The 15,436-nt window shown below is 32.6% G+C and overlaps 2 protein-coding genes and 1 long non-coding RNA gene across 3 annotated transcripts in view; 2 read left to right on the top strand and 1 right to left on the bottom strand.

Moving 5' to 3' along the window:
• LOC134263843 (uncharacterized) overlaps positions 1-15,436 on the top strand; it is a 79,337-nt gene that overhangs the window by 41,993 nt on the left and 21,908 nt on the right. The gene's annotated exons all lie outside the window — the stretch shown is intronic.
• Positions 1,665-10,832, bottom strand: LOC134263832 (uncharacterized). Its single transcript, XM_062746204.1, has 2 exons — positions 10,696-10,832; positions 1,665-5,586 (listed from the first exon to the last, which is right to left on the bottom strand). Exon 2 carries the CDS (start codon positions 5,571-5,573, stop codon positions 3,912-3,914), a length of 1,662 nt encoding a protein of 553 aa, XP_062602188.1. The 5' UTR covers positions 5,574-5,586; positions 10,696-10,832; the 3' UTR covers positions 1,665-3,911.
• LOC134263852 (uncharacterized) lies at positions 5,653-10,618 on the top strand. Its single transcript, XR_009991365.1, has 3 exons — positions 5,653-6,564; positions 6,860-7,296; positions 10,558-10,618. It is a non-coding gene; the product is annotated as an uncharacterized LOC134263852 (long non-coding RNA).

The raw sequence follows: 15,436 nt of genomic DNA, 5'->3' as shown, positions 1-15,436 counted from the left end.
GTCAACTGTACAAGTCAGCGCTCCTCGCAAAAAATCCATTTATTCATTCCCTTGCTTAAGGAGGAATGCCACACCAAATTTTTATTTTATAGATCTGTGAGTCAACCTTTTTAAACAATGGTTTCAGCATTGAAAGGTGGACATTAGCTCTCAATAATTTTATATGAATTTTTTTGTATTTTTTCAAAGAAAATGAAAAAATTATTTCTTTCAAAATAAGACGTTTTCTTGTAAAAATTTCGCTGTAAATGAATGCATCACATTAATATCTGATAAAATATGTGTAGAAAAGCTGTATAGATATTAAATTTTTTTAAATAAAAAAATATTTATGAAAATAAAACACATAATTTGTGAATATTTTTTAAATGTGTGGTTAAAATTTTCTTAAAACCAGTCACAACTGGGGAGAACATGTTCGTTAATCATATTTATAAAAGAAATTGAAACGAAATGGCCAAATTTTAGAGAAATTATTTTTTTTAATTTTGGCCAATCCCGATCAAAATTAAACCGATCCCAACCATAATTGTATATTTATTGGAAATAAATACATTTCCCAAAGAGCACTAGTCTGATGAAATTTAATAAGGATTAAAACATTAATGAACCTGACAATTAAATAGATCTCTTCATTGTAAATACATATAGAGGCGGTAAATTAGCATTTTATTAATTTTGTATTAATTTTGATCGGGATCAGTTTAATTTTGGTCGGGTTAGGTCCAAATATTAAAAAATTTTTAAAATTTCTCTAAAATTTTTCAATTTCATTTCAATTTCTTTTAAAAATATGATTGACAAACATGTTGTCCTCAGTTGTGACTATTTTTATGGTGATTTTAACCATAGGTTTAAAAAATATTCACAAATAATGAGTTTTATTTTCATAAATATTTTTTTATCAAAAAAATTTAAAAGTCTAACCAGCCTTTCTTTACATATTTCATTAGATATTCATATGATGCATTCATTTTTAGCAAACTTGTAACTAGAAAACATCTTAATTGGATAATTTTTTTTTCATTTTCTTTGAAAAAATACAAAAAAATTCATATAAAATAATTGAGAGCTAATATGGACCTTTCAATGCTAAAACCCTTGTTTTAAAAGGATGACTCAAAGATCTATAAAATAAAAAGTTGGTGTGGCATTCTACCTTAACGACAGTAAGTACTTCAGACTACAGATTTTGGATACTTAGACAAAGAAATAAAGTGTTCGATTGCCTCAGAATTAATCAACGGACTTCTGGTCCCTCTAGATCTTCAAGGCAAGGAGAGACTTGCACCGTATTGGAATGAACCTTTTTTTCTTGAATACACACCATGTTTTTGATGCAATGACCTATCAACTGGACTTAATGTCAATTGTTGGTGAATTGTTGTATCAACTGAGAAAGTGCATAGGGTTCGCGCAGCAATTTTATTGATTTTTAGAATATTCTCCTTTATATTATATACATTATTTATTTTAAAATATATACATTTGTGGTATCTTTCCATTATATACACAAACAGAGAGAAAATATCTTCAATTCTGTATGAAGTTTGTCAGAGGTCAATACATGGCCGAATCACACAGCGCAATATCTACCGGTACATAAAAAAATGACTTGCTCTGCTTGCTTTTCATGTATAAAAAAAAAACAAAATAAGTAAGTAATAAGTAAAATAATTGTTTTATTTACAACGTAAACAAGTACTTCATACATTTTTGGCGATCGATTATAACCTACATTTTTATGTATGTACATAGAGAATTATGAATATACCGATAGAAACTAGCCTTTGTTTAGCCTACTAGGCATAACATTGTATAAAAATAGTTTAGGCCTATGTCACTTTTGTAAGCTGCACTGTCGCTAACGTTTATCCTTATTTTTTGGTAGACCTTAAGGGTCATAAACCCTCTGCTCTCTCATATGATTTTTTCTCTAACTTTTATGATTTTCCAAAGCAAATGTATATGCTGGATAAAATACAAACAATTATAACATGGCAAAATTTGACAAAAAAGGCACTTAAACTTGACAAATTTATAAAGGAATAATAGACATTTGTGTCATTAAGAGTTATCTCTCTTATCAGAGTATCAATGTACCTTAGGTTAAAATTTCATGAATAGACTAAAACTTAATTTTTTTCATTACATGTAAATTCTTATCATGATAAATGTATAAATCGGTTGAAAAATATCAAACCGGTGCAATCACGCCACGAACAGCTGAGAAACACTTCGATCGGCGCTATAGGTAGATACTTCAATGTAAGCTGTCGCCAGTGTCTCCATGTTTACATCATAAATATGCCTTTAGTTACTGGAATCGTAGGTTGAATGTTTTTGATCAAATTTAATACTTGATTGCAAATTAACTGGCTCGGTCAAGTATCTCCATCCATCGGATCCATCCATCCCTTCCAGGCGACAGAAATTCCTCCAACTTTTTATCATCAATTTTCGGACATGTTTCTTGTATCTTTTCAGCATTTATTATCGATTTTCACAATCAAAAATATTCCCAAACAACAAGCTGTTCACTATTACTGATCACAAGTGGCATTTAACAAAATTTTCCCTTCGAAATCGAATTCTTCGCCTGATGAATTCGAAGCGTAACCGCCTTTCAAGCCGATTTACAACCTTCAGTACTTTTGACGGAAATCAATCTACGGCGACTTTTTATTGCAATATTTATATATCTGAATATTATATATAATTTAATAATTTAACAATTTAATTGTCTATCTTAAATGTATATATAAGTAATAAATAACAAGTTTATAAACTTCAATGGGAATTGAAGTGGGTCGGTACGTGATCAAATCTTCTGAGAAGGCCTTCGGTTAAAAAGTTAACTTTATAAACTTATTTATTTAAGAACAAACTCGAGCCTTTTTTTCAACAACAAAGTACTTATACCTGTACACGGACAATATTTTAGCCTTCGTTACTAAACTTCCTTTTAAAAAAAAGATTTCAAAAATATCATTCTGATTTTCCTTTATTCTTTAAATATGCATATTAGTATAAAAATTACTATAGATTATATTCAATGATTAATTTCTTAATTTATTAAAAAAGATATGTTATGACCTAGGCTTCTACTAATGAAAATACTCGAGTTTGAATTATCTTCATAATTAGATATAACCGATAAATTTATTTTTTTAAAAGGTAACTTCACAACAGATCTTAACTTCCCGTCAGGAACTTCTGTTTGTCAATAAGGTTTTTGATCTATGTTTTTTTTTGTTTTTTATTTGTAAGGATTATTGTAATGAACTCTTAAATCAATCTTATGATTTATTTTTCAATATTATCTAGTACCGGTATGTAATGAAGTATTTTTATTGTGTAAGATAATATGTGTCTGTTTCGGATTTAGCGACTTTAAAAATCGTATTCAACTTTAAGAATATAAAGAAAGTGTACACTTTTTACTATGTCCACAATTAACTTCATCCTGCAACCAACCTAAATACATGTAGTCTTTACATTTCTTTTGGGACTTTAAATCCCGTCATTGAGAAACTTTAATTGAAAACAAAAAAATCCATACGGTTAAATTAATTCAGCTTACTTATAAAATCACGACTTAAGTTGTTATACATGTATGCAAGATGTTAAAATAAAATTGGTATACTATTAATTTGTCCTTAACTGCTCCTACACACCCAGTTAGGTGAAATCGTGTAAAATACCACCAAGTGTATACATTCAACGTTAACATCTCACCATTTAAAGAAACGTAACCCCTACTCAATGAATCGAAAACATCTTATGAAAAATGAAAACATCTGTGTGTGCATACTGCATACTCAAACTGAAAACATGAATGAAAGTTAAAGATAAAAAAAAAATGGAGATTGATAAGGGATCTCTTTATACAAAGTTACTTCTTTTCTGTATCAATCCAAATACTTAATAATTTTGATGCACGATTCACTGTTCTCCCCAATCCAGAGGTTTTCGTCACCATCAATGCTGAGAACGAAGGGGTCATTCAAACTGCAGTTGATGTAGCGTAAGAACTTCCCGTTCCTGTCGATCACGTGGACACAATTATTGTCGCGATCAACAACAAGAATACGACAATAGTTGTCAGTATCTATTCCATGTGGATAGAATTCTTTGTAGCTGCGAGAGAGATTTCCGGTGTAACGAAATCGGAATTCGCCGGTTTTCTTGGTCACGACGACAGCCGAGGCGTTCCAGTCGGAAACACAAATGTCCCCGTTTCCATTTTCGGTGACATACATGTTGTTCCGGCCTACAGAAAAAAGTGCCTTATTATTATCATCAAATTGAATTTCTTTTTTCAATTCGCCTTCAGAAAATATGCCAATTTTGGCCTCTGAGTAGTCGTTTCGTCGCATGCAGACCATCAAGTCGTCTTCTGTGTTGAAGCAAAGACCAAATGGAATCCAGCCAGTCATTTCTATCATCTTCTTGATGCAGTCTTCTGCGACAACTAGTAATTCAACACATTCATCCGTGATCTGTGGAAAAGCAACATCGCCGTTTTTGTTTACCGCAATGTCTTTCTGACTACTTCCCGAAATCGCAGCTATGGACTTCAGCAGAGTGCCATGTTTATCATACTGCTTGAGTTTTTCATCATCTCCATAAACCCACACTCCCTTTGTTGCTTCACAACAAATTCCTTTTAATTTTCCGCTGTTGGTTTTTATAATAGCTAAAGGTTCTGGTTCTTCCAGTAACATGCGGGCCGCTACTGCCGTTACCCCACAGGTTTTGCTAATGGCAAATTCTGGTAATGTTGTTCTATTGGAGGGTTTGAGCTTCAAAAGCTGGTTAATAATCTGTTCTTCCGAAATATCTGAGGGAATTATTTTTGGCGGTAGGATGACTATTCTACCAGGAACAAGTCGCAATTCCTCGACCATAGATTCGTACTTAAGGAGATTCAAGACTTTGTTATCTTTCAAAAGTTTCTTGTTTTCCTGAATGCAGTTCTCCACATGCTTTAAAATTGCTTGCATTTCTTCAATACTATCCTGCATGTGTTTCTTGTCCTCTCTCACCATGTCATCCACATCTTTTTTGATTTTGTCTATCGTGATATCAACTTTCTCATGCCAAGTTTTCCTCAACTCTTCTAGAGTATCTGCTTCTTTTTTACTGTGATCTGCATACTCAGAAAACTTTTCTATCATTTTCTGCACAACATTTTCGTATTCATTTTTGAAGTGCCTTAATTCCAGTAAGTCGCTTTGGACAGCGCTTTGAGTTGCTGTGGTGATTTTGGACAAGTTTACACTTCTGTGTCCCTCATGGTTTCCCAAAAGACACTGAAAGCAAATAGGAACTGTGCAATCCTGACAGTACAGGACGTTTTCTTGAGAATGATCAATGCATCTGTCTGGAGAGGATACCTGTGGCTTGTACGGCTCAATTTCATGCTTCTGTGCTTCATTTTCTAAATGTTTGTTTCTACAATCTCTGCAAAGGTTAAGACCACAGCTTCTGCATCGAACAGCGACCACATTTGTGCATTGACTACAACGAACTGCATCTTGGGCCATTTTTTCTGCCTTTTCATCACTCATCGTTCACTTGTAACTGTAAAAAGAAAATTGAAAGAATGCTTTAACATATCGCTCTTTTATACAGGACATTTTTGACTTGAATATTTATACTATAGAATAGTTTTTCAAGTGATCGCCCTTTGAAATTTAAGATCCATTCTCTGTAATGAATATACCTGGTGTGTTAGATCCATGACAGGAAAGGTCAAGGAATTTCTTCAAATTTTTAAATATATGATTTGATACGCAAGCATAGTACAGTAAACAAGCCTGTTATTAGCAAACATACTGCATGTTGTATTCATGCCATTAACTCAAATGCTGACTGGTGTTTTCCTACTGTTTGGCTATTTAATACTAGTATTGTTACAGTATTAGATTTATTAATTTATTTGATAAATCTATAATACATTTAATGTTTTTAATTTGTACATAAATGCATTGCTAAAAATATTTAAAGGTCACCGAGGTGGAACAGGTAGTACCTGTACTTAATTATTATTGCCTTGGGGTATGAAGGTTCTGGTCTTTGGTCTTTGATTTGTAGTATCCATCATTTTCATTGGTTTGGACTTTGTACGGTTGTGTTTTATTAGTTTACTTATTTTCCCTCCAAAAGTTGTTGTTTTTATGGTCATTCTTTGTCCAGTGTTTGAGTAGAGAGGACTATATTTACAGATTTGTAATATCAGACTTTTGACATTTGATATTTCTCTCTATTTAGGTAAGCTAATATTTATATACTAATTCTAATATGATTTCTAATATTTGATTTAACTGCAAAGTAAATTCTATAGCACTTGCACAGTCAGAATCTGATTTGAGAGATTAGTATTTAAAGTAACTGTTTTATTGATACAGATAGTAGTTTTTACTTAATTTAAATATGTATATATTTTTATGATGATAGCTTTATTTATGTAAACTATGATAATTTGTAGTTATATGATCTGGACCCTGTGAGCCATATTATTAACACTCATGAATGGGAGAGGCTCGATCCCATAGATAGGTATGAAATTATTGTTTTATATATTTTATGATTATCCAGAAATGGTAAAGTTTGTGTAGACATTATTGTAAAATATAGATCAGTTTTGTTGTATAAAGGTTTTATTATTTTTCAAAGAGTATAATATTGAAAGGGAGTTTTCATCTATTTGATAATGTGTAATTCATGTGAAGAGTTACCTCCCTTTATTCAGCGTATCTGTTAACCGAAGATTGTAATAACTATATTGATATGGATAAACATGTATTAGAATATTTTATGCTATGTATGTATTATTTGTTATTATAATTTTCAGGTCATTTTCCTATTATCCTGTTACCAATTTCCTATTTATATAATCATCTGTGTGTGAATAAATGGAGATGATCGAACCCTGAAACGGACTTACTGTTATATTCCATAATAACTATAAGAAACCGTTACAGTATTTACATACTGAATATTGTCGACGAATTTTCTCGTTATTTCTCGATCATGACAAGGAGCATACAGCGGGTGTGATCGATCGGACTTCACAGAAAAGCATATCGACCGGTCGACATGCTTTTCTGTGAATTAAGTAGATTTATCTATGGATCGACCTAATCAAAAGGCTATATTTATATATCGACGACGTATTGCCAATTATCAAAAAAAAAACCTCACTACTAACCTTCAAATACATGTAGTTTCATAGAAATGGAAATATATCTATTTTCAATACTTCACAAAATACCAGAGGGAGTATAACACGTCAAAATTGTATATACTGGTGCCTCATAATATCGCGGTACTTAATCCTTTTGATTAAAAATTGTTATTCCAATTTTTTACTTTAACTTTCATCAAATACTATCCATAAACCAATCTATGGCCTAACTTTTTAGTGTCAAATTATTTCTCAAGTTTGCACTGTTTAATTTGATGTCTATTTTTAAAACGGGAAGTCTTATTTACCTCCTAAATTGTAGAGTCTCATACAATGAAGCGCATTGAAGTGGTAAAATTTTCCGTTTGACTGGAACGTTTTAAGCTATCTTTAGAACGATGATTGTCATAAAACGACACGCCCATTTCTTTAGAAAGGAATATTCGGTCATTCGAATACCTGTAAAACAGGTTTCCATAAATAATATGTTTTACGGTGTGACCGTTGGGGCGAGCGCAGTTTATTTACTATCATAAACCTACACATATACTGTCTATCATTCAAGAAAAAGAAAGCAAAAAGAATAAAACAAAACAATAAAAAGAAATCATTTCCCAAGCATCGGGATCGAGATTCCAAACTTCTCGGAAGTTTCCGACAAAATCGGAAATACCCGAACCGTTGAAGTGACGAAAGTATGACGTCAGATAAAAATTCTGTTGACTTAGGACGCAAACGCTAGTTTTATGGAAAAGAGATTGCATTAAATCGTTCTTTTCAAGTAAGTTTTGCTATGTTTTAGCCACCATGTTGCTATGCACCGCAACATGTTTTTCGAGTTTCACGGAAGCAACCGACATAACTTCGTCAAAATTCGTAAGTTTCCGATGACGTCATTTGTATCATTTCCGAAGGGCAAGGTGAAGGCCGGTGTTGTGGCATGGGGGTATTTTTTTTAATAAGGTAAGGCAAAATCATTTCGTTAAGATTTCGGTAAGAAACAATGTTCCTTTAATTTTTTTACTATTTTCGATTTATTCGCGCAAAGGACATTGGGTAGTGCAGGAATTCTGGGAATGTTGCACAGAGAAATTTGGCTGACGTATGTACAGATTTCAATCCGAATTTCCTCTGTTCATACACGTTAGTCTATTGAGCTCGCTTCGCGAGCGTCGCTTTGCGACGCTCGAAAGCGACGCTCGCTGCGCTCGCTATAATAGCCAGTCAAATTGATGGTCTACATAAAAACCGAGTAAGCACGTGTTCGACCGATACATGTATTGTGGTAACTCAAATAAATATGATAAAGTCATAATTATTGACAAAATCGTTGCAATACGTGTCTTACAGAAGCGGGAACTCTATAACTCTCTCTATCTTATAACTTTAAAAAATCTCCATTTCAGTGTAACTCATGTTGCTTGTCACGAAGAGTGGGGTGTCCATAAAATTACGACGAATATTTCTTTTTCGTTTCTAAAGAAATGGCCGTGTCATTACATTTGTATGTTATAATTGACGTTCGAAACATGACTCAGTACGTTTCATCCAAACAGAAAATTTTACCACTTCAGTGCGCTTCATTGTAGTATGTCAGTAGGGCTGTAGACCGAATTGTCCGATCCGTATCTTAAACACCCTTTGCTTACCAGAGATTTAAACTTGGAACACTGGAACCCTCAAAGATAAGATGGCCCTATTGATATTTATCAGTTCAAATACAACACTATTTTGGACAAAGGGAGATACTGTTCAATCAATAATTTGAGAATTCTTTGCTTGACAGACACCAGACTTGGAAGGTTGTTTCCAATTAAGGAGTTAATAAAAGGATGAAAGATCTAGGGTTAAATATTATTTGAGAGCCCATTGCTCGACAGGCATCAAAGAAGTATATTCGGTAATAACCAATATTTGCCCCCCAAAGCAAACTTTGATGGATATATATTTAATTAAGTTCTTAAAAAGGGGAGTAAATGCTGACTTCAAAGCACTGAATATTTTCACAAGTAATGACGTCATATGTATGAAATGACGTCACAAACATGACGTAAATTTCAGTTTTTTATGAATTTTACAGAAAAATGTACATATTTCTTTGATATTTTGAGTAAAAATCACCGAGCGCATGTGTGTTCAGGATTAATATTTTGATATAATGTGTAGAATGATAATATCAATAAAATGTGTGAATATTGTTCCTGAACAAACTTGCGCTCTATAAATTTTAAAGCTAAAATTGTCGAAATTTTGTCCATTTTGTCCTCTTTCTGAAAAAGGATATAAAATCGGACTAGTTTGTGACGTCATAAAAACAAAAATTGTGAATACACTGCTTTGAAACTATAATATTTTCTGTTAATTTATATTTCTCATACAATTTATTGAATTCAGCACATTTCAGGAAGTTTTCATAATTTGACTTTTGTGGGGGCAAATGTATTCAATATACCGCATATAGTTCTTTGGCATACTTGTACAATGAAGCGCATTGAAGTGGTAAATTTTTCTGTTTGGATGGAACGTTTTGAGCAATCTTTAGACATGCCCATTTCTTTAGAAAGGAAAATTCGGTCAAATGATTCAATCGAATACCTGTAGAACAGGTATTTCATAGATATAATAGCCAATGAAATTGACGGTCTACATAAACACCGAGTAAGCACGTGTTCGACCGATACATGTGTTATAGTAACTCCAATCAACATAATAAAATCATATTTATGTACAAATCCGTTGCAATGCGTGTTTTACATAAGCGGGAACTCTATTTACATAGCTCTCTCTTCATTTAAAAATCTTCATTTCAGTTTAACTCATGTTGCTTGTCACGGAAAGTGTAGTGTCCTAAAACAATACGACGAATATTCCTTTCTCGTTTCTAAAGAAATGGGCGTGTCGTTATTTTATAATTGACGTTCAAAACATGACTCGGAACGTTTCGTCCAAATGGAAAATTTTACCACTTCAATGCGCTTCATTGTAGTATCACGGTATAGGAAAACATGGAAACTTGTGGCTGACATGGACTTCAATTTTTATTTTTATATTTACGGTGTAATTCTACATTAAAAGTAAACATTTATACAAACCAAAGACTTTCGAAACATGAACTTTATTCTGGCTTTTACTAGGTTATAAAATCATTGATCTAAATATTATATAAACGGTAATGGAAATCTGTAAAATTACGTTTTATTTGAATAAAAAATTACTGACACATGTTCCATACTTTTTAATCGTCACAAAAGTTTACATTCGGACGACAAACAGATAGTATTTAAACAGAGAGGATATGAGCTGTGTATCTGAATTTTTGGAATATACCGCGATACAATGGAACCCGCGATATAATGAGAAGCGAGTATACATGCCGCATATACATGATCTGCATCTGCATGCTGCTGGCATATATTATGCAGGAGAAAACACTTATACATGTATTGCACATGTTAAATCCATTTGTTTCTTTAATTAAACATAATAAATTAGCTTATACGTACGTTATAATGTTTGTAGAATTCCACGCTACTGCACAGAGTTATGTGGTCGATATTCAATACGTCCGTAGTTTATAAATATCGACAGCACATAAATATTTACATATCTGAATCCCGCAGTTTGTTCCGAACGTGCAAGCACGTTGAAAAGTGCACTATCTAAAACATAGCATGGCCTGACATATTATGAGGTTGAAGTGAGGGTGCCAGAATTCATATGCCTGTCCCGATATTGATTTAATAAAACTGAGGTGATGGAACAGTGATTGATATAAAAAAAATCTTCAAATTATTCAAAATTTCCTGGAAATTCCAGAGGTTGTGCCAGATCCGTGAGATCAGTAAGATCCCCTTTCGGCAAACCCTGAGTGAACCCTTAATGTATGTATTGATTAAAATAATGCAAAGGCCTAGCAATGAATTTGAAGCATGCTAGGCAAAATACAATCCATTGATTATCAAACAAGGTCATGAAAACGAACATAGAAAAAAATATACGAAATGTTGATTTTACTTTTACTTATTATGACTAATACTTACAGTGAAATTTTCACCTTTTAAAAAAATTGTTCTGCTTTTTTTCACACTGTTTATCTATGGATTCTTCAATTTACCCGAACATGACAGGAAGTAAATGAGGGTGTAACATATCTACAGGGCGATATCAACGATGCTTATAGTAATCTGACCCCGTGTCTTCTCAGATGTCTGGATAGGTTCTGGGCATAAATTACATGGTTCAAATAGACTTTCCGAGGGATAATTTAACTGTTTGCGTTAGCAACATTCCATTTCAACCAGGCAGTTTGCTTGCTAGCAAGCCTAACACACCCTTGCGCATTACTATATGATTGAAATTCCCTCTCAATATTGGATGGTATAATCTATATTGCACATTCTCACTTGAAAAAAAAATGTCAAAGGTCTACTCTATGCTTCCCGTTTTCTGTGAAACGGAAATGAAAAAGGCGGAAACTGTATCTTCGACACCAAAGAATTGTTTTCCTGGTGTTAGCTTTATTCACGGGAACCCATTTTTTTTATATCAATTCGTTAAATTATAATAACTCATTATCAATTTTACGCGTCTAAGTAATAATTGCTAGTCTTATATCAGGGGTCTATTATGTAAATATTGCATGTAGTTGAGTGTAAAATTGAAAATTTTCACACCAAGAAAACCATTGTCAACCGAGGCGCAGCCAATGGTTCTCGAGGGGTGAAAATTGTTAATGTTACACCCAACTACATTGCAATATTTATTACATTATGCTGAATGTTTTATACAAATACATATAACAGTGAACCGTGTGCGCATAAATTCTGCGCAGTCGCTATTTTTTGGAATATCCCCTGTCGTCAAGCACTGTTGACTGTTGCTACGCTGGAGGGCGTGGATTTATTATTCAGCGGGTAATAGTGTTTTTTAACAAATTTTCTCGACCAATCAGATTACACTAATTTACATGAAAGTATAATATAATAAACTAAGTTGTCGGTCGATTTTATGGGAAATATTAATAAAAATAATTATTATCTGGTGGTACTCTACAGCTTTCTGTACATACTCTACGGCTTTCTATAATTAAAAGATGCGTGGACTTATTTTTAGAAATAATTTTTACAATTTCATCAGCATTTCTTCAGGAATCTTAATCAGGGCTAATACAGGGACAAAAGAAGCTTTTGTACAAACACAATACTTGATTTGAGGAAATTATTAGCCTCTGATGTTTTAAAGGAAGTGTTTGGAAATCAATTAAAGGTGCTTGGATACTATTTATTTTAGTTTAGCTGAGCTAAAAGCCCAAGCGAGCTTTTCTGATCACCCGTTGTGTATCCGTCTGTCTAGCTGTCCGCCCGTTTTCTGCATGCTTTTCACTGAAAGAAATACCTAGGTAATTTAACAAATGTGGCAAGTAAAGCGTTCTTCGTGATTAGTAATCATTCTGTTTACTATAAAATATATTATTACTATATTAGCTAAGATAGTGAGTAGTAGGTGTCATGTGGAGTGGGGGTCGTATAGATACCAACTAACTTAGTGAAAGTAGCTTATCAATTTTAGATTTACTAATGGTATCTACTCAATACCAAGTAAAACTACTTTTAAGGTAGTGATTGTATGGGTAGTAAATTCACTAGTCTTCTTATAGTGACTTAAATTACTAGCTAATTTTTTCAGTGTTCATAAAGTAATCTTCTTCTTTAAAGCACTGGGCCAATTTTATCCAAAGTTGCTTCAAAGCATTCTTAAGCAAAGAGAAGTTTAAAATGTTGAAATGAAGGATCATGCCCCTTACAAGAAGGATATGGAGATAGCGAACAGTATTCAACACCAAAGTCCATAAAACAATACAAATCAGGAGCAGAGCAAACACAGACTTTCGAAACATCAGGTGGGATCAGGTGCCATGGAGGAGTGAGCATACCCTGCTGACCGGTCACACCTGCCGTGTGCTCCTTGTCATGATCGGGAAATAACGGAAAAATCCGACGTCAATTCAGTGTATAAATAATGGACTAACAATAAGTATGAAAAACGTCAGTCAGCATTTGTCTCAATGATAAATTGTATTTGCTGACAAGGTCATTGCATCGACCATAGAACTTACAAAATGATGACTTTAAACGAGACTGTTGATATTCTTGTTTCATCAACTTGCTTGTTAATAACTTACCTCGTATTAGACTCTTAATATCTTTTATCTCAAGCTCACCAGGATATATCGTACCTTATAAGGAGATATAATTAAAAATAAACAAAAATAGGGCTGGGTCATTAATTATCTTCTCAAAAACACTGAGTCAGAAAATCTGAAACGTACGTATGTAAAACACCCATTCTCAATATAAGGGCACAAATGCCTCTCTGATTTTTTAAAAAATGAAGTTCAAGATAACAATTTTTTTATCAATTACCTTTGAAAGAAAGTATGTGAAGATTTTGTTTACAGATTTTTTTTCATCAAATTTTAATACATGGAATAATGACAAGACGGTAAAGTAGAGGGTGATTTTATTCAGAAATGTAGCTTGAAATGTACGTTACTCTTTCTTCAATGTCCAAAAAAATATGTCAAAAAATATGTAGTCATTAAAATCACAATTGGAATATCTCATCAACACCAGCACATCCTACCAACTCTGTCAGCAACATATTTTCTCGGCATACGAACGTGCGTTTGATTTTTCCTTTCAAAAAACAAAGGTTACTTTTTGATCCAGATGGACAAAAACATTTTTTTAATATATGCTTTAAATTCTTCTCTCTGTTTTGTTTAGAGCGATCAGTTTGGAATCTTTTTATTTTCTATAAATACTGGAACTTAACATGTACATGTAGTAAAATTCTATTTTGTAGTTACTGTCTTTTTTAACATATATCCATGCCGATTTAGAAAACTACGTAAATATAACGTACATTTCAAGATATATTTCTGTTTAATAAAAAGATTAAAATTCATCTAAAATTCAGTTTATTCCAAAAAAGATTCTCTATGTAATCACATTGTGTTATAAGTCTATATATAAGTATATAAGACTATAAAGACACGATTGCCTCAGAATATGAGTAGGTAACGTACATTTTCAAGCTTGTAATAATATGTAAATTAGTAATAAGAAAATATTTAAAAAAAAAACAATTATTGACATAAAAATCATTTCAATGAAGCGTTTTAACGCAGTAATATAAGAAATCATAATGTAACAAACAAGATTATTTGTCATCAACTACATGAATGTCACGTCACTTCGGTAACGTTCATTTCACATATTATTGGGGAGTCCCCTCCACCTCAGTTCATTACCATTCTTTTGTGCTGTTTCGCTGAAATTGACACCGGTCGTAGCCTAGTTACTTCTACCTGTGTGCAAGGGTACAGACCAAAAAAAAATAAGTGTCAGACGTATTTTGCTATGATCTAACAAATGCTCGTGTTTGGCCATTGAAACTTAACATAAATCTATTCCGAATATATCCATCGACAGTCGTGTTAACAATTTCATTTAGTATGTTGCAACATCGTTTGTCAAAACACAAACATAAGTGCTTTTCAGCAGATCTGGAAAAATATAACCCAAAATGCAATGATTCAAACAAAACTGAGTATTGTATGCCTTTCAGTATTTGAAATGTACGTGACCGTCTTGTGTTCTGGGTTTATTTGTTTTGTTTCTTTTTCTTTTTGTTTTGTTTCGTTTTTTTTTTTTTTTTTTACGAATTATAAGCCTATGCATACTTTGTTTTAAATTATCAACAACAATTAAATTAATATTGACGAAAAGTCGCATATTAAAAGTAAACAAACTGCAAAAAGGTTGCCAAAGATGAATTTAAGACACTTAGAAATAAATTTTCTAGCATATGGTAACAGTCTACCACATTTACGAGGATTGGGGGTGCAATTAGATGGATTTATGTGGTCAGTTGTCAAATGGATTGTAACGTTAATTTTGTTTCGCTCGTGTAAACGCAATTCATTGACTAAATAAAAAAAAATGTCAGTTAAAAATACGCAAAATGTACGTTACCATATGTAACGTACATTTCAAACATAAAAATCAATTCTCTTCCACAAGCGTACGTTAGACACGCAATATATTGATCCTATTTGAACTTGCATATCATAAAAAATGCATCATACAGGTTTCGTATTCAGAAATATATACCAGGTATCATATAATTGACCTTAATATATTTTTTTTCCTCAGCAGAAACATTTCTTTTCATTAATTTTGG

This window comes from Saccostrea cucullata, unplaced genomic scaffold (assembly GCF_032062105.1).
Source record: "Saccostrea cucullata isolate Sc308-1 unplaced genomic scaffold, CSIRO_AGI_Scuc_v1 ctg4952, whole genome shotgun sequence".
In the NCBI taxonomy this organism is placed as follows: Eukaryota; Metazoa; Mollusca; class Bivalvia; order Ostreida; family Ostreidae; genus Saccostrea; species Saccostrea cuccullata.
This window is presented reverse-complemented; position numbering and strand designations above follow the sequence as displayed.